Genomic DNA, 18,959 nt, shown 5'->3' with positions numbered 1-18,959 from the left:
TGCCAAATGCAGGCAAGGCAATTTTGCAATACAAGGGACTTGATAGAGCTCAAATTAGTCTAAACATGAGGAGGGATCCTCTGTTCAAATTAATGTAAACATGAGGAGGGATTCTCTGTTCAACAATCTCTCACACCTACATTTGCATTGATAAGTGATGATCGAGCTTGTTAATAAAATATTTTTATTATTTGATTTGGTTTTGTTTATGCGAGCTGTCCAGTTGATTTTGCATAGTCTACAACCTCTTTTGTATTAGAATGGTGACAACATTGTAAACCTTTTCACACTATCTTCTAAGTTCATATGCAACCATCAAATTTACTAAATAATATGGAGCTTTGGAAATTGATTCTTGATGCAGATACAGATAGTTGTTGCAGGCTAATATGGCACTAGGCTCGCCAAAAATTAAAGCAGTCGGGATGAGTAGATCAAAGATGATATAAAGTTCCTCAAAAAATGTGTGACATACCTCCATTTTCCAAATTTACTGAATACTCTTCTGCTAACATGTATCATGTTAGAGTCTAGCGTTCAACCTAAAAAATCAAGGATTTTTCTTTTTGCACTTCATAAAAATTCAATGATGAAGCTGATCAAATTTAGGGGAAAAAATCTCTAGATTCATTGAAAACATGCTATAAAACCTTCGCATCTAGATACTCGAGTAGGTGATTAGCAATGCAGAATTAGCAATTTATTGCCTTACTTTCTGCAAACAATATCTCCTTTCACAATTCAACAATTTTGAACATAAAAGACCTAAAATGTTAAAGCATATATGGAAGCATTTGAATACTAATACTAGTTTAAGTTTTTTTCTTTGCAGAAAATTTCAGATACATGTACTGGCCTAAACGAATAAGAGTATCAAGGCCAATCATAAGAATATCAATTCTACTGACTAAGAGTTGAAGGACATGGTCCAATGAAGGGGTGGCAATAACAACAAAAGCAACCTTACAAATATAAACAATATATTATATTGGACAAGTTAATGATACATTTCAGAGATTCCAAGATCGATTTGGTCTATAATCCTCGTCAAAATTGAAAAACATTGCCAAAATTTTTAAACTAAAAGTATGTGACTATAAAAAAAATACAAATTCTCTAAAAAATTATCACTAATATAAACCTTTGTTGATCCATACCTTAGAAATCCTAAAACAAAGTTATCAAATTTTTTACACTTTAATTTTGGAAAAATCAAGCAGAGCTGAGGAGGTATCAAATTTTAGAAAATTGTCTAATTTCATTTGACCAAGCTCATTCTGGCATTTGCCTTTTCTGAATCAGTTGTATTGTGGACCTCTTGGTTGTTTTGAGCATCTGCACTCATTTGCTACTTGTGTCACAGAATCTGATTGTTTCCACTGTATCGTATATATCATTGAACAAAATAAACACGGCAAAATATCAGATGCATTCCATTCATATAACGAAGCTCCTAAAGCTTTCTACAGTTTATATGTTTTGGAAAATCAAACAGAGCTGATGATGTTCAAATTTGAGGAAATTGCCTAATCTCATATGACTATATTGACTTCCTAATAGGAATTGGTTCAGCCAGATTTTCAGTAGTAATAGAAATACTTTCAGCCAGTTTTTTCCCTTTTCTTTAGGTAATTGTGATGACTGTAAACTATCACAACAAAGTGGTAGACTCACTACTAGTGTATTGTAGCTTTATTCTGTTATCTCCTATCAGATCTGGGCAGCGTGGAGAATTTTTTTTGAGAAAGAATCGACATTACCTTGGGCAAAAGCATGTAGCTAAGCAAATTCTTCTCATAGATGACACCCTGCTTTAATACACACTGCAATTTATACAGAACAGTTAATTTAGAGTCAAAGTATTGTTTTTAAATCGTGATTTTTTTAAAATTGTGATAATACAAAAGAGTGGTTCTCAGCATGTTACACTGTTGTGCAAAGTGTGATAGCAAAGATAAGGCATGAGAATGTTGCACCTGTTGCGCCTATTTTTAAATGAAGAAACCAAAAAATGACCTGAAAAAATACCAGTGACCAATTAGGGAATAGGATTGTTGCCTATAATTCTGTACCATGAACAAAATAATTCTGATTATTCCTGCATAGAACTTGAACACCAAAAGAGATGGAAAAGGTAGTGGAGCTCATTTTACACCTGCCATCGCATTTGATTGAGAATTTGAAAAGCTTGTCATCGAATCTATTGCATGCATATTTTGGCATCCTTAGGAATACATACCATAACAATTATTATATTATTAACTTATACCATATATATCTTACATGAAAAAAATACTCCCTGCTTTATAGGGCATACTTCCAAGCAAATGCACATGGCAGTTGTAAAGGTAAACTCCACAGCTTTTGCCAATGTTGTGCCCTCCTATGTCGTAATAGGAGCTTTAGAACAGGGTACAGTACTAAAATGCCCAATCCGTCTATAGCCTACTCTGAATGTATACCACACCGTTTTCAAAGGGCATATAGTATTTTAGAAACTTGCATGAGATTGAAGATGTTTTCAGATTTTGACAGGTTTTATAATGGAAAATGGAGAAACTTGTGAAGGAACCAAACCAAAACCCAAGGGATTGGGCTAGGCATATTAGTCCTGCAGGGAGAGTAAACAATGCCCAATTAGATTCAAGAGTTTTTTCTTTAATGGAGCTTCAACAAATCAGGCTTACTTCCACTGTATTCAACTCCCTCATATTTGCATATGCCTTTCCCAACAGGCTTGCGAAGGTTCTCACACTGTTTGAGGTCATGGAGAGAATTTTCTCATTGTCATTTTCTGTAATGTCTTTTCTTTGTGTGACAATCATTGAGCTTCATGCTATGCTAATTTGCTTGGTAAAAGTTGAAAGAACAGGTCAGAAATTGTGCTAGACATCATAGGAATGTTCCAGCACTAGCACTGTGATCCAAACTTCAAATATGCATTAAGTCTTTGGTGACCAAGCTCTTTCACGTATGAAAGTTACAATGGAGATGAAATCTTCTTAGGAAACAATTGTTACCAATTTACTCACTTTCAGGTAAAAAATAGCCTCAGGCAAGGTTCTAGGTATCATTAGGAAGTTTTCGGTCATTTCTAAGAGATTTAAAAGGTGAAAAATAATATCAAAAACCTTTTAAATACTTATGTCTATCTGTTTGGAGAAATATGAACTTTTGTTTTGAGTCAAAATTTGGTGTTTTCCCTAAAAATTGATGTCTTTCCATAGGAACCTTGAACTATGTTTGGAGGGAATCGAGTTTGAAAACCATAAAACAGTTCTTCATGTTGCATGAGGAGATTTAAAGGTCTTAGGTTGTATTTTTATGTGGTATAATAGGTCATGAAGTGAGTCTTCACGTAGGCATGAGTTAGACTAGGGTTTAAGTGAGAATGCTTGGGTTGTTACGTAAAAGAATACCTATTTTTTGCAAGTTTTCTCATGCAGACCTACAATGGCAGCCTTATTCACGGTGATCTCTTCAATGATGGCTTAAAGAGCCAGTCAAAGGTTTGTTTATCTTCCTACATTTGCAGTTTCCTTGAAAACAAAATGTGTTAATACAATGTATATACAGTTTTCAGGAACGTGGAGGTGAGATCTCAGAGTTTCACATGCAAGAAGGGCTTCATCAAAGGAGATAAGGCAGTTGGGAAACATGGAGATCGTCCTGATCAATCCATGCAACAATAATGCATCTAATCAGCTTCAAAAGGTTAGCTTCATCTCTCTGAAACCCTCCCCTTACCATTCGTGGAAGGAAATTCAGGCTTGCATTCACAGTCAATAAGAAACCCTGAAGCAGAGTCAATAAGATTGCAAAAGGGGCTATAATAAAAGATTATTCACAGATTATTGCAGAGTGATTTTTTACAAAGTGTTGGTTGGCTTCAGGGGTATATAACTTTGCAATAAGAAACTAAACACTTTCCATGAAGATGTTATTGCAACATTCAAAGACAGATTATTGCAAAGTTATATACCCCTGAAGCCAACCAATACTCTGGAAAAAATCACTCATCACAATCAAATATGACTGTCACAGCAATGGATTCCATCACAGAAGACATTCTCAGGGGTAAAGAAGATTTGTGAAGATTGAAAGGGCAGAGTATCCGTCAAAAGCATCCCTATCAAAAGACAGTGATTAAATTCCTTTTGTTCATAAACGATAAGACAAGGTTGAAGGTACAAATGAATGAAAGAGCAGAAGCAAAGAACAAAATGACAAGGTTGCAGTCAGAAAATTGCCAAGAGCAATGTAAGAACAGTTCAAGGACTGATGAAAGCAAAACAAAGGTTCAAGAGTATTACAAGATAGTGGTGGTGTGAACAATGAGTCAAAAAATGGTGGATCACAGTCAGAGAATGAGCAAGTAAGGATAGTCACTGTAAACTCAGTTTTGCAAAAGAACTGTAGAAAGAAGATAATAATGAAATGCTTCCATGGCAGTCTATAGTATACCAAGGACATTCTTAGCTCAAAAGCTCAAGTTTCCCAACATAGTGGCATGATTGTAGTAGTTGATAATGCCAAAAGTATGTATGTAGTCCTGGAGCAGTCATAACCCCTAATCATGTCTTCCCTCAATCTCAAAGATACAGAGCATACTGGGCATAATAAGACACAAGTCAGCTAATAGACCAAGGAAGAGCCACTATTAGAGCAATGATTAAAAGTCTATGCCAGTCTTAGATGGTAGAGAAAAAGAAGTCAATGTTACAATATGCATACCTCTAGAGTGACAGCCATGAGGTGATTTGTCCATGGAAGGCAGTCTATAATAAAAGCATCATAAAGAGAGTTTTTGAGCAGTCCAAAGGAGTATTCATGATAGTCAACACACGCACAAATTTGTTCCATGAAGTTTTCTTACAAAGAATGACTTTGACAGTCCCTTCACAATGGTACATGATGATGAGATCATGGTAGTCAAGAAGACAATAGATAATGCCATGAATGCACTGAAAAGACAAAGGCAGCAGTGAATGAATAAAAAGGAATAATGATGACCCATGGAGTTTAGTTGCAGTAGAGAAAATTTTCAAACCCCAATGGCAAAATAGCAGTCCCAGGCCTGTCAATGATAGTAAAACCCTTGCAAAGACCTTGCAATCACAAAGGAAATGAAGGACAACGTGAATGCTTTTTCACTTGCTTCATTAAAAGGTCTAATAATCCATGTTTGAAAGATCATATTTGGAGAAAAGAAAGGCAATTTTTTGGGCTAGAATGACAATGTTTACATGTGTTAATGATTGAATGAAAATCTTGAATCAAAGAGAAAGTTACATGATGGTCCTATTAGGCTAACAATGGATTCAACAGAGCATATTCAAAAGCAGTCTATAAGTATGCATTTATCACCTTTGTATGTGATAATATGATGATCCATGGTTGAGAATCAAGGGTTTTGGTGGCAAATATATCAACGAGCAGCCCAATAATCATAAAAATAACAATGTGACAGTCAAGATGAACAGAAGATTGCAAAAGGGACTATCATAAAAGATTATTTTCAGAAACATCCTAAAGAAATTGTTGTATCAGATATCTAGAGGGCACTTCCATGACAGTACAATCTTGGACAGTGATGCAATGGATAAAGAGACAGTATTTTGAAAACATAAGAGCAGAGGACAGTGATACTGAGTATATAAGGAAGTGAAAACTCAAGGGTTCACAAATGGCAAAAAAGTGGTGAATTGGGATTGGAGTTTATCATATCTGATACCAATACGAAAATATGAATGGAAGAAGATTATAACAATATGAAAGAGCCTAAACTCCTACCCAAGACCAAAAAGTGACTCCAACATCCTCATACTTATAATAAGGACATTACAAAGGATGTTTATGTAGATTAGAGATAGAATTGGACCTTAGAAAACAACATGGATAGATTAGGGATGATATGAAAGTAATCGCAAATTATTTAAACGAAAGGAAATAACTTGGATGTGAAGATTGAAGAGTGAAAGGCTTCATGGATAATGGCTTTATGCACAAATTTGCAAGATTTTCAATGTATGAGCTCCAGGTTTTTTTAGTATAGATGTTGCAAGATAAACCTGAGTGTTCAGAGTAAAAATGCCCCAGAACTTAGTATTGCTTGATTACTTTCTTTCACACGACATTGGAAATTGGTGATATGTATTATTTGCATTTTGTTAGCTAATTTACCATTGGAATGGCGTTAGGGTTAGGTTAAGATCTACTGTTAAAACCTTGGGATTTCAAAATTAGCCTAGATAACTATCTTGGATGTTGACATTCGTTTTCACACTTAAGTGTCTGTTTGTTTGGACTTTTGACTTGAGATTTCTACGATAGGTTTTAGGAATGAGGTAAGATTTAAATCTACTGGAATAAAAGTCGATAGTTCTGGGTAAAGGCTTAGGAAATGGAAAATAAGTGCTAATGAAAACTTAAGAGAATGGTCACTAAAAAGGTGGAGATTGCCAAGTAGGCAGTTTCTAACCTTACAGTTGCTAAAATTTGAGCATGTATTTCTAGCTGATAACACTCAAATGTTGGTCATATGACCAAATAATCAGCCTTATGTAGTTGAGTAGTTAATAGAAAGTTCTCACTAAATAAAGGTACGTTTTATAATTTCATTAAAGTAACAAATTCTTTCCATTTAGATTTTGTTTTTAATATGGTATTAGATCTATAGCTGAAAAAAATTCTGGTTGAAGCCAATCAATAGTTTACTGTTTAAGATGCCTATAGTTTGCAATCATATTAGTTGTTGGGAGATGCAAAACGCAACCAATAGTTGCAGAAAGTATCGTACTAAAAGCAGCGACAAATTTGAAACCTCGCCACTTTTTTGATTCCAAAGACTTAACATGTTATTGAAGCTAAGTATTTGCAGAGGCAAAAAAATTAAAATGTTTTCCAATTGTTACTTCAATCCTACAGCATTTGCAATAGAGACAAGCATAGATGTCCAGGTAAGCAAATATGCAATTGTGACAGTTTGAATGTGGAGAAGCATCAAGAAAGTTTCTATGAAAAATTATCTGCAATGCTAGAGTTTCCTGTTAGGCTTTTCCCAAAATAGTTTCCCAAGGTCAATCTTATTTTCATTGTGTGATTGTCTTGTTATTCTGCTAAATATTGTTTGGATTATGTAACCTACTTAGTATAGTTCTCCTCTTATCAGTTATCTGCATTCCGTTCATTTAGTATAAAAGCTTAGTGTTTGTTTTAGATCCACGAGAAGGTTAGGCTTTGTAATAATCTTTGTTTGAGAGGAAGCTCCACATAGGTAAATCAATTTTTTTCAGGTACAGAAAATGGCAAGCATTTGAAGGATGGAGATTGAGAAATTCAATGGATAGAATTTTGGGCTTTGGGAGATTGAAATGGGAAAAATAGAAAATATCCCTGTAGATCCAGATCAATGGATTGTTGTGGTTGGTCAAAAGCTCATAGCAATGGCAGATGGAGACAACGATAAACTTGACAAAAAAATTAGATCCACTATTCATCCTTGCTTTTCATGTACAATATTGTTGATTGTTTTTTAAAAAGACACCACTCACAAGTTGTGTGAAACGATTGGTTCATTATATCAAACCAAGCCTTTGGTGAACAAGCTCTTTCACATATGAAAGTTACAATAGAGATGGAGTATTCTTGGGAAACAATGTCTCACAAGATCATTGACGATCATTGACTGTGGAAAGATCAAGATGATGATCAAAGATGGGACAGTCAAAACTCTCACTAGTGTTTTGTATATGTTTCTTTAGATAAAACTCTAATCTCTATCAATAAGATGAATGATGCAAGTTTGCAGGTTATCTTAAGCAAGGATAGTTGTACAATGGTCAAAGGAGCCATGGTTTTGACTAAGGAAGTTCATTTTAGACCTTTATTCAGACTTTATACGAGCACAATGAACGAATGAAATAGTTCCATGTCCCTGAGACTGAGAACATGGGAGAATTAAACACATTGGTGAGAAAGCCCTTACAGTCTTGCAGTAAAGGTTATGGGTCACAGTGTCAGCCTTCTTCTTGCATGTACAGTTAATAACTGTGTGATCATTGATTTCCATGGTGAAGGTGGCAGGACTCCTACAAATCATTGGGGCAAATTCTTTTTACAATGGGTAGAAAGCTTCATTTATTGAAAAGGTCCCTGCTACTTATAGACAGATGACATTATCTTTCAGCTTTAGAGTGATGACCCTTTGGCACTAATTAAGCAGACTTTTAAGTCGATGATTGTTATATAATGTTAGATTTTGAAGATCAAAAAGGTTCAATTCTCAACAAATTTGAAAGGGCTTAACTAAGATCATACCAAGCAAAAATCTTGTGATGTCAATTGCTGTTTGACTGGGATGATTTCATCCAAGAAAAGTGCTGTTGTTTTTCTGATCACTATTCCACCAATTCCAACAAGGGGCCCTGGTTCCTTCTGAAGAGAGCCATGTGGTTTATCTATCATTTCATTTTAAAGTTCTCATAAATTAACATTTCATTCAATTAAAAATATTAATTTTAAAATTATCTAAAAGTAAATCAATTCAGTTAAAGGATGACTAAACTTACTCTCAAAAACAAAAACGACATAATTTTTTAATATTTTGCTCCAAAAATTCCAAATAAATAGTCTCAATAATAAAAGATAAATTTCAAAAACATATATACTTTTTTAACTGAGTGGATGTAGCTTATGAGTGCCCGTTGAGGTGTTCATTACACATTCAAATCTGACTAGTAATCTAATAAGACTTGTTGTCAATATTACCAGGGCGCTAAATTACTAAGAATGGCCACATCTACGCACCAATTTAACGGAATCCAAGCTCAAAAACAGTCAAAGATCCAGGGTAGCCGCACGTATAAAAAAACTATTCCGGAGGCCTGATGGTATTTCAATGCCAATTCTCTTGAATGCTCCTCCTGTCTCACTTGGAGGTGTAAGCGTAAAAAATGTTTGATCAGAATCGTAATCCATGCTGCCCACAAAGATGTTATGGCCAACCTCTGCAGCGAAGAGAAGTGGTTCCCACCACTCCATTGAATGAGGCCCTACAATGTGAAACTTATCTTGGCTATAGTCATATTCAATCAATTGCCTAACAGACAAGCAATACAAGCGCCCAAATGCACTTAGGAAACACACTCTGTTGAATCTATTCTCCACAGATTTCCAGCTTCTCGTGTAGGAATCAAAGACCTCAAAAGTGGGCTCAATCCGGGGCCCCGAGTAGACATAAAACTTGCCGTCAGAAAAAACACCGTCACAGTACTCCATGTAGGTGTTCATGTCTGGGAGAAAATTCCACTTGTCCTCCTCCACATTACAAACTGAAGCGCTACGGACCCAGTTGGCAAAATTGTCTTTCCCTCCAGCCACATAAATCAGTCCCCTGTGTTCATCCGTTGCGGAGGCAAAGCATCTAATCGGCCATCTGGGCTTTTCGGCACCTTGCCGCCATTTGGAACAAGTAAAATCGTACAACCACACACAATTACTTCTATCGGAGATCAAAACCAATTTTTGTTTCGCGAAATGACAGTGATAGGAGTCTCCAATTTGTGCGGGAATGGGCAGTAGACGTCTGCACGACTTCTCCGCTAGGTCGTATACCACTATGCCTTTGTGGTCGAGCATACAAATCCGTTGCTCGGAAATCGTCAATCTTTTCCTTTCTTGATAAAAATGGGGGTTTTTCAATGCGGCGTTCCAGCTTTTGCAGACACACTTGAGCTTATGATGAGAATTCAACTCCACCCTCAACAGGCATTCCAACCCAATTTCATCTGGAAGCCCAGGAAACAGAGATTCCATTGCGATTCCAGCTACTTGTTAAAATCTGCACTTTTAGGATACCCATCAAACCAGAAAAACTTTATAAAGGGGAAGAGCACTAATAGGGAAAGACCCAGTAGTTGTGCAGCCTAATTTTGCACTTTTCAAAATTTTATTTTGAAATTTCAAATTATTCTGATTTTTTTACAGCAGCTTACTTGGCAAGTCCCCTGCTTATAACTAAGGTTTTAGGGCCACAACATCAAACATGATGCCACATCAGCATGCTTTTTGCCAAGGTGTCCAAAACAGCCCAAAAAAAAAGTGAGACCAATAGGCGTGCAAAAGAGACCCCAATAGTTGTGTAGTTGATATGGCATCCCCTGATTGGTTACTTTTTACAATATTAGTACATTTCTTAACAACTATTGGTACATTTACTAACAATTGTTGGTACATTTCCTAACAAAAATTGATATTTTTTGTTTCAAACAATAGGTTTTATTCGTTCAATTTTTGGAACAAAAGGTATCAACAACCCTCATAACAATTGGTACATGCTCAACTACTGGTGCTCTTTCCCTAGATAACATAGTTCCAATAACCGTCATCTTATTGTAATGTTGACCCATCAATAGTGTCATAGTGAAAACACCATTAATAAATTTGTTTTGAACCAATAGTGGATCATTTTTTGTAAAGTTTGTTCATAATTGGTTCATTTGTGCACCACTATTGGAACTTTTGTCAACAAGTACTAGCGATTTTGAGTTGATGGTTACTAGAACATCTTTAGTTAGGTATCAGGGGACACTTTGAAATGTGTGTACTTTTTTACCTTTGTGCGCATAACTGATTCCACAACATGCATCGTTACTACCCAGAAGCCAGATCAATATCTATAAGCACTTAAGTCGCATACAAAGACAACTAAAATAAATAAATCAAAATCTGATGTACCGTTTAGGATTTTTGGGTGCGCGAAGTTAGCTATGACGGCTACGAGTGCTCTTCCCCTAAATATTTTAAATATTAAATATTATTAGTTGTATTTTATTATAATTTCAAATTATATTTTTGTTTTTTAATATTTATATTTATAAGTATTGTTTTTTAGTTTTTAAATATAAATTATTAATTTATTCAATTTACATGAAAGAACATATATTCTAAACATAGATTAATTAAATAAAAAATGTTTTAAATATTAAATATTATTATATATTTTAAACATTAACACAGTCTTTGATATAGAGTGCTCTACGTATCGCTGATGGCCCTAGGCGAGAAAGAAATTTTGAAATCCCCTGCAAGGATTGCAGAGATCATACCATGGTAGGCTTAGCAACAAGCAGGGTGCAAACTAGAGTTTTCCAGGGGAGATCTAGAGAACCTTTTTGGGGAAATCATATCTCTTATCCGAACAATATCCCTCTGCACATCTCTTTTTTGAATAATATCCCTTTGCAAAATCTACATTTTGCTAAAAGTCCCAACAACACTCTAATCAATCAAGATCCCCTTTAGCAGAGAAGATCATCATTTGGATAGCCCTTCAAACCAAATCATCACAGGGGATTTTATGGCCGCTCTCATCATCACTTCAAAAGATCATCTGATAATGATTGGATAGGCCTTGCCCGACAATAATAGGAAGCCCTAAAAGTTTGGGTGGACAAACAACCAAGACAACCTACAATTGATGAATCCAAGCCAACCTTATCCAATGTGGGAAGAGGAGATGAAGCGAGTTGTTTCAAAATAACCCTCTTAGAGACTATGATATAATCTCAGTTTTCAGACTTGAGAGATGTGGCCCTCATAGGTAAGTTCCCAAATCTCTCCTTTCAAATTTTCTTACTGCGCAAATGGATTTCTGATTCTTGGACTAGGGTCAACAATCTTTTCTACATTGATAATGGGGGTGGCTTCTTCATACTTATATTTTCATCTAAGGCATATTGAGAAAAAGTGAATAAATGTAAAGACTCATTTTGTGAGGGTTCTGGTTTATTAAGCATGCCATGGGCACCAAAATTTAACCCATAGTCTTCTATTATGAAATAAGCTTCATTTTGAGTCCCCACTTTGCCATTGGAGTACAAGGATCCTGAGTTGATCCAAACTTTTGCAAATCAATTGGGAATATTCATTATGCATGACCTAATCCCTTTTGAGCACACAAATCTTCTGGTTAGGGTTTGTCTTTTAATTGACATTTCTAAGCCTTTTCCAAAGCAATTGTTAATAAACTCCAAATTTGGATCATTGACCCAAAACGTTCTGAAGGAAGACCAAATGTCAGTTCACAAGCATACCAATAATCTGGGTCATTTTACTACCGACTGTCTCCAATTAGATATTTTTAAAATCCAAGTCTATGAGGACCATGTCTCTGATCCCCTTTGATATAGATTCTCTACACCTCAAATTGTGGGTTCTGAGATTAGGATTTCTCAACTATTACCTCTCACTCATAGTTTTTTCATTCCTCCTTCTATGTTGGGCAAAGTGAATATGTCTATATCTTTTTTCAAAATGCTACATGCACATTGGCATTTCTTTCAGAAGCTGATTGTTGTTCATCCATCCATCCCTACCTTCCTAATTGAACTTCCGCCACAATATTCCATGAATCTGGAGATTAACAAGTATTTTTTATTAGATTTCAAAGTGCCTTTCATGGCAAGGGATTTGAACAACATTGAGGAACAACTTCTCAAAGTTTTCTCTCTTTTCATTGAGAAAATTGTAGATGAGCTTTTCTTGGATTAGAGAAAGAACTCACTTTGCCTCTTGCCAATCCCAGTAGTGTCTTTCAACTATGGAGTTAGAATTCAAATTAGGGCTTCCTCTTTCCATTTTGAATTTTTTGGGTAACTTTTGGCCCAAATTTGTTCCCCTACCCAAGGGAAACTCAAGGGGGCTTCTCCAATAATGAAGAATGGTCCAACTTTGGTTCTATCATCATATGGTCATAATGAACCTTCTCAGACTGACATAATTCCCATCAATACACTTCTTGATGATATGGTTGCTTGGAATCCTTTGGACAATCTAGAGCATCCTTCTTGTGCAAGTCCAAAAGTCTTAGAGGAATCCCTAAAGCAAGTTTCAATTTACCAAACTATATCTAAAATGTATATAACTATTGAGAAACCTAAAGGTAAAGTTGGGAGACCTCCAAAAAGGAAGAGATTGGATAGGAAGACTAAAGAGGAGGTTCAAGCAGGCATCCAATCAACATTGGATAACAATCTATGCATGAGGAGAGTGTGTTGCTCTACGGGGCAGTCATGAAAATTGTTGCATGGAATGTTAGGGGCTTAAATGCTCCTAACAAAGGACACCTCATAAAGTTCAAGATTGAGGGTTGTGGGGTAGACATTGTTTTGCTGCATGAGACCAAATTCTTAGATGATTCACATTGCAGCCTTTCAGATTATGAAAAAATTGGAAATATTTAGCATCTCAATCTTTGGGAGCTTCGAGGGGCTTGTCATCTATTGGAAAGGGAAAAGTGTGCAAGTTACTAATATAGAGACAAAAGCAAATTTTATTCATGTTCAAATCTCCTCCTCAAACGTGAAATTTCACTTGATATCTATTTATGGGCCAAATTCAACAATGGGTGAGAAATATTTATGGAATTCCAAACATGCCTTTCATAATAGGAGGAGATTTAAATGTAGTGTTATCCCTAAGGGATAAAGTGGGTGGCATCAGTCCACCCCTCAATGTGATGCAAGACTTCAATGACTTCATCAACTATGAATGACTAAAATATGGAGGATAGGTGGAATGGGGATCCAAGAACTATGTTGCAAAGGAGGAAAATGCCCCACTAGAGATAGTGCAATTAAGGATAGACAGATGGTGGATAAAGATGTGTGATATGTATGATATGGATAAAGATGTATGATATGGTGGAGGAATTAACTCTTGCATCTTCCCAAAGCATGCATGGATATTATTTTTCCTTTGGCATGGTCAAGATCAAAGATAAGAATGGAGGATGCATTTTGATAGGATGAGGAATATGAGATGAAGGATATGGATAGGATAGTCAAGATCAAGGATAGGGAAGGAGGATGGGATTAGATAAGATGTGGGTAGAGGATAATGGATATGGATAATGAAGACGATAGGGTATTATGGATGAATCTTTCCCCCAAGTGTAGAGTGCAAGAAGATGTTGGAACTACACATGATGCTTGTTTCAAGCATCTAGTTTCGTGGATAGTATATATGCTATAATAGGCTAAGAAAGATAAGAGATGCAATATGAATTGAGATTGACTTGGTAAATGGGCTGGGATGAGAGACATGGATAGGTGGAAGTTGGATAATTTTGAGGCATGTATGAGCTAGGTGTGGATGATTGATAGGGTGATCCATGAACTTCCATGAGTGTTTTCACATACCAAGCTTTGAAGTTTGGATGTGGATTTTGGGTAGCCATGTAACCTCAAAATGCCAAGAATGGGGGGATAAGTTGGGATTGGATAGACTTGATAAAAAAAAAGTAATGAGATGATGTTAGATGAAGATGAGGACTAGGACTTAGCAACTTTAGATTGGATTGATGGATTGATGATTGATTTGGTTTGATTTTCTTAGATCGGGTTGAATTTGATTAGATTGGATTGGTCCTTGGGTTAGGACAAGATTGATTTGGATTAAAATGAAATCTTAGCCCTTGGATTAGGACTTAAGTGAGGTGTGAAAGGATCCAAATGATTAAACCTTCTTCTACTTAGGGTGGACTTGCGTGCGTAAGCAAAATAGGGAAAAAGGATCCAAATGATTAAGCCTTCTTCTACTTAGTGTGGACTTACGTGCCTAAGAGAAATGGGGAAAAAAGATCCAAATGATTAAACATTCTTCTACTTAGGGTGGACTTACGTGCCTAAGAAAAATAGAGAAAAAGGATCCAAATGATTAAGCCTTCTTCTACTTAGGGTGGACTTGCGTGCCTAAGCAAAATAGGGAAAAAGGATCCAAATGATTAAGCCTTCTTCTACTTAGGGTGGAATTGCGTGCCTAAGAAAAATAGGGCAAAAGGATCCAAATGATTAAACCTTATTCTACTTAGGGTGGACTTACGTGCTTAAGAAAAATAGGGGAAAAGGATCCAAATGATTAAGCCTTCTTCTACTTAGGGTGGACTTGCGTGCCTAAGCAAAATAGGAAAAAATGATCCAAATGATTAAAAATTATTCTACTTAGGGTGGATTTGGATACCCTTTTGGGAGTTACAAAACATATCCTAAGAGTTCTTACCGGTAGGGAACACAAGAATCCAAACCCTACTTTGGCTAGGAGACCAGTATAGCCCAATTAGCCCTATTTTACAAAGGAGTGTGTAGACATAGACCTTATCTCACCAAAACACTCAAGGAATACTCTTAAGCCATTGAAAACACACCAATTCCTAAGTCTTAGGCCATGACCAGACCCTGCTTACACTTGTTGGTGGCCACATGGAGTTGCCCACCTTAATGCATCAAACTCTCGCCTCCAACTGTTCCTAAACTGCAAAAGGCCTTTAAAATCCTAAAATAAATTGGCCATACTTGCATCCCCTCCAGAAGCGTGAACCACCAATGAAGGATCAACAAGGTAAGGCCATTTCTTTGCAAAACCCTAGACAAAACTATCAAATCTAGAACACTTCCAGAAATTTATCGATTTCTTCCTTGTCTTGGCAAATGAGGACCTTAGACTTGATGCATTTGAAAGGTGACTAGCCACCCTAACACATCCCACTAGTTTCTTAATTCAAAAATGATCATATAGTATGGTACACCATGTAGAATAACGGAATTGCAGGAAATTCTTAGAAATACATTACTTCAATGATGCCAAAGGTTTACAAATTCATTCTCTCCCCTCATTCTGCCCTCCCAATGATGATTGGGGATGAAATTTTATACCTTCCTCAATGGTTATCAACTATCTTTTGAACCAAGGTGACCATTGGAAGGAAGTTTATATTTGCAACCAAAAGTTGTCATTAAAAGTTGTCAACAAAGTTGTCAAGTTTGAGAAACTTTTGACATATGTTAAATCCAACTACCTAGAGATGCTTCAACATGTCCTAAACCTTCCTAAGACATCTCCAACACATAAACACCTAGAAAAATATTCAACCAAATACCCCTAGGCCCATATGCCCATGGTGGCTTATCAATTTTCCAAATCCATGTCATGGGTAACAAGGTGAGGTTTATTACAAACAAATCCAACATCAAACAAACAAGACTACCCTATTACATAGATTGAAAGGTCACATTCTCATGTGTGTCCTTTAGCCTTTATTGCTCTTATTATCTTAGTCATGAGGTTCTCCTGCACCATACTTCTGGGGTGAATGAATCTCAAGTCCACTTGAGATGAGATCATGTAATGTAGCGCCATGCTTCTTGATCTGATCTTCATCCAACCAAATGGCTTCAGAGTCTAGTTTTCCTTTCCATTTGAGCAAGTATTGTTTGTACTCATTTTTCCTGATCTTCTTTACAATCTTGGTGTCCAACACTTTTTCAAGTTTAGGTGGCTCGTGTTTGAGAAAATCTATATCTGTTGCTTCTTCTAGGACCTACTGTGAGTTACCTGCATTAGAGTCACCTTTAAAAGAATTTAGATCACAAACATTAAAAATAGGAGATATGCCAAGATCTGATGGTAATTGAATTTCATAAGCATTGGTGCCAAACTTCTTCAAAATTTGGCATGGTCCTACTTTCCTTTGCATGAGCTTAGTGTGTTTGCCCTTGGGTAACCTTTCCTACTTCAAATTTGCCCAAACCAAATCTCCAGCTTGAAATTGTACCTCTCTCCTTTTCTGATCTGCATGTTCTTTGTATTTTTCTAATGACTTTTGAAGTTGTATTTTGACATTCTCATCAACTTCTTTTATGGCTTCAACAAACCTCTCACCATCTGCACTTATGGGATTCGTATGGGGTAGTTTTCTCAGCTCCAATACCCCTCTTGGATGCAACCCATACACAATCTGAAATGGTGACTTCCTTGTGCTTCTTTTTATAGTGTCATTGTAGGAAAACTCAGCCCGAGGTAAGATTGTATCCCACTTTTCACCATGTTGCCTTGTAAGACATCTCAACAAATTCCCTAATGGCATGTTTACTACTTTTGTTTGCCCATCCATTTGTGGATGATAGGCTGATGAGAAGGACAAATTGGTGCCAAGTTTCCTCCATAGAGTTCTCCAAAAATGGCCAACAAATTTGACATCTCGGTCAGACACTATGTTCTATGGAAGTCCATGAATCCTTGCTACTACTCTGAAAAACAAATGTGTTATATAAGATGCATCACTAGTGGACTTACATGGCAAGAAATGTGCCATTTTACTAAACCTATCCATTATCACAAATACAATGTCAAACCCCTTTTGGGTCCTAGGTAAACCCATTACAAAGTCCATTGACACACTCTCCCACGGTCTTGAGGGAATGGGTAAGGGTTGATAGAGACCAACATTGGTACTTCTTCCTTTTGCCTTTTGGAAAATGGTGCATGTATCTACAAACTTTCTTACATCAACCTACAATTTGGGCCAAAAGTAGTGTCTTCTTACCAATTCAAGTGTCTTGTCCAAACCAAAATGACCTCCCATAGCTCCACTATGCTTTTCCTTGATGATGTTAGTCCTCATTAAGAATTTTGGTATGGAAAATTGCTCACCTTTGAAAAGAAGTCCATCTTGGATCAGAAAATCAAAAAACTCCACATGATACCTTTCACCAAATTTAGTACATGCCTTGTAAATCTCCTTAAAGTCCTCATTTGCAACATACATGTCTTTCATTGCATCAATCCCAATGCTTTCTAATTGGATTTAAAAAATGGTTAGCGCTCTCCTACTCAGTGCAGCAGCCACTTTGTTGGCTACTCCCTTCTTGTGTTTTATGGAAAAGGTATAGGCTTGTAGGGATTCTACCGACTTCATATGCCTATGGCTTAACTTTTCTTGGCTATTAATGAAACTCAAGGCTTGGTTGTCAGTGTATACCACAAATTCCTTTAGTAGCAGATAGTGTCTCCATTTTTTCAATGCCTGGACTAGTGCATACATTTCTAGGTCATAAGAAGAATATTTTCTCTTTGCCTCATTGAGTTTTTCACTAAAGAATGCTATAGGTCTACCCTCTTGGCTTATGACTGCTCCTATGGCCACATGACTAGCATCACATTCAATCTGAAACACTTTGTTAAAATTAGGTAAAGCAAGTATTGGTTGTTGAGCTACAGGTTTTTCTTGAGAGTTTAAAATGCCTCATCTACCTCCTTTGTCCAAGAAAACCTACACTTTTGACCACCTTTTATGGTTTCCAACATTGGAGCACATATCTGATTGAAACCTCTTATGAACTTTTTATAAAATGTGGCTAATCCATGGAAACTTCTAACTTCACCAATAGTCTTAGGAGTAGGCCAAGAAAGAATTGCATTTACCTTATCCTGATCCATCTTCAAGTGACCTTTAGAGATCACAAATCCTAGGTAGATGAGCTCTTCCTGCATGAACAAACACTTCTCCATATTGATCATCAATTCCTCTTCACTCAACCTTTTCAAAACCATGTCTAGATACCTCAAGTGTTCTTCCTTTGTCCTGCTAAATACTAGGATGTCAACCAAATACACTATTACAAACTTCCCTATGAATTCTTTCAAAACTTCATTCATTAGTCTCATGAATGTACTTGGGGCATTAGACAAACTAAATGGCATAACCTTCCATTCATACAACCCTTCATTTGTTTTGAAGGTTTTTTTCCACTCATCACCAGGGCTAATTCTAATTTGGTGGTATCCACTCTTTAAATCAATTTTAGAAAAATATTTTGCACCCCCCAAACAATCAAGCAAATCCTCTATCATAGGCATTGTAAATATATACCTTATGGTGATCTTGTTGAGAGCTCTCGAGTCAGTACAAAGCCTCCATGTTCCATCCTTTTTGGGTGTCAAAACGGTCGGTACTACACAAGGGCTAAGACTCTTTCCAATCAGATTAGAGTCTAGCAACTCTTGAATCTGCCTTGCCATCTCCTCATTTTGATGTGGTGTGAGTTTGTATGCAGCCTTGTTAGGCAATGTAGCCCCTAGGATCAAGTCAATACAGTGACCGATCTCTCTCATTGGCGGCA

The 18,959-nt window shown here is 36.5% G+C and overlaps 1 protein-coding gene across 1 annotated transcript; it reads right to left on the bottom strand.

The window, feature by feature from the left end:
* Nucleotides 1–866: 866 nt before the first annotated feature.
* On the bottom strand, nt 867–9,868 carry LOC131074958 (F-box/kelch-repeat protein At5g60570). Its single transcript, XM_058011710.2, has 4 exons — nt 8,809–9,868; nt 1,977–2,016; nt 1,761–1,823; nt 867–1,379 (listed from the first exon to the last, which is right to left on the bottom strand). The coding sequence occupies exon 1, from the start codon at nt 9,814–9,816 to the stop codon at nt 8,839–8,841; it is 978 nt and encodes a 325-aa protein (XP_057867693.2). The 5' UTR covers nt 9,817–9,868; the 3' UTR covers nt 867–1,379; nt 1,761–1,823; nt 1,977–2,016; nt 8,809–8,838.
* Between the last annotated feature and the right edge of the window lie 9,091 nt (nt 9,869–18,959).

This window comes from Cryptomeria japonica, chromosome 2 (assembly GCF_030272615.1).
Source record: "Cryptomeria japonica chromosome 2, Sugi_1.0, whole genome shotgun sequence".
Classification (NCBI taxonomy): Eukaryota; Viridiplantae; Streptophyta; class Pinopsida; order Cupressales; family Cupressaceae; genus Cryptomeria; species Cryptomeria japonica.
Note: the sequence above shows the minus strand (reverse complement) of the source record. Positions and strands in the feature narration are given on the sequence as shown.

Excerpts from the sequence above, each read along its gene's own strand:
- LOC131074958 (XM_058011710.2), bottom strand. The coding sequence starts at position 9,816 with ATGGAATCTCTGTTTCCTGGGCTTCCAGATGAAATTGGGTTGGAATGC.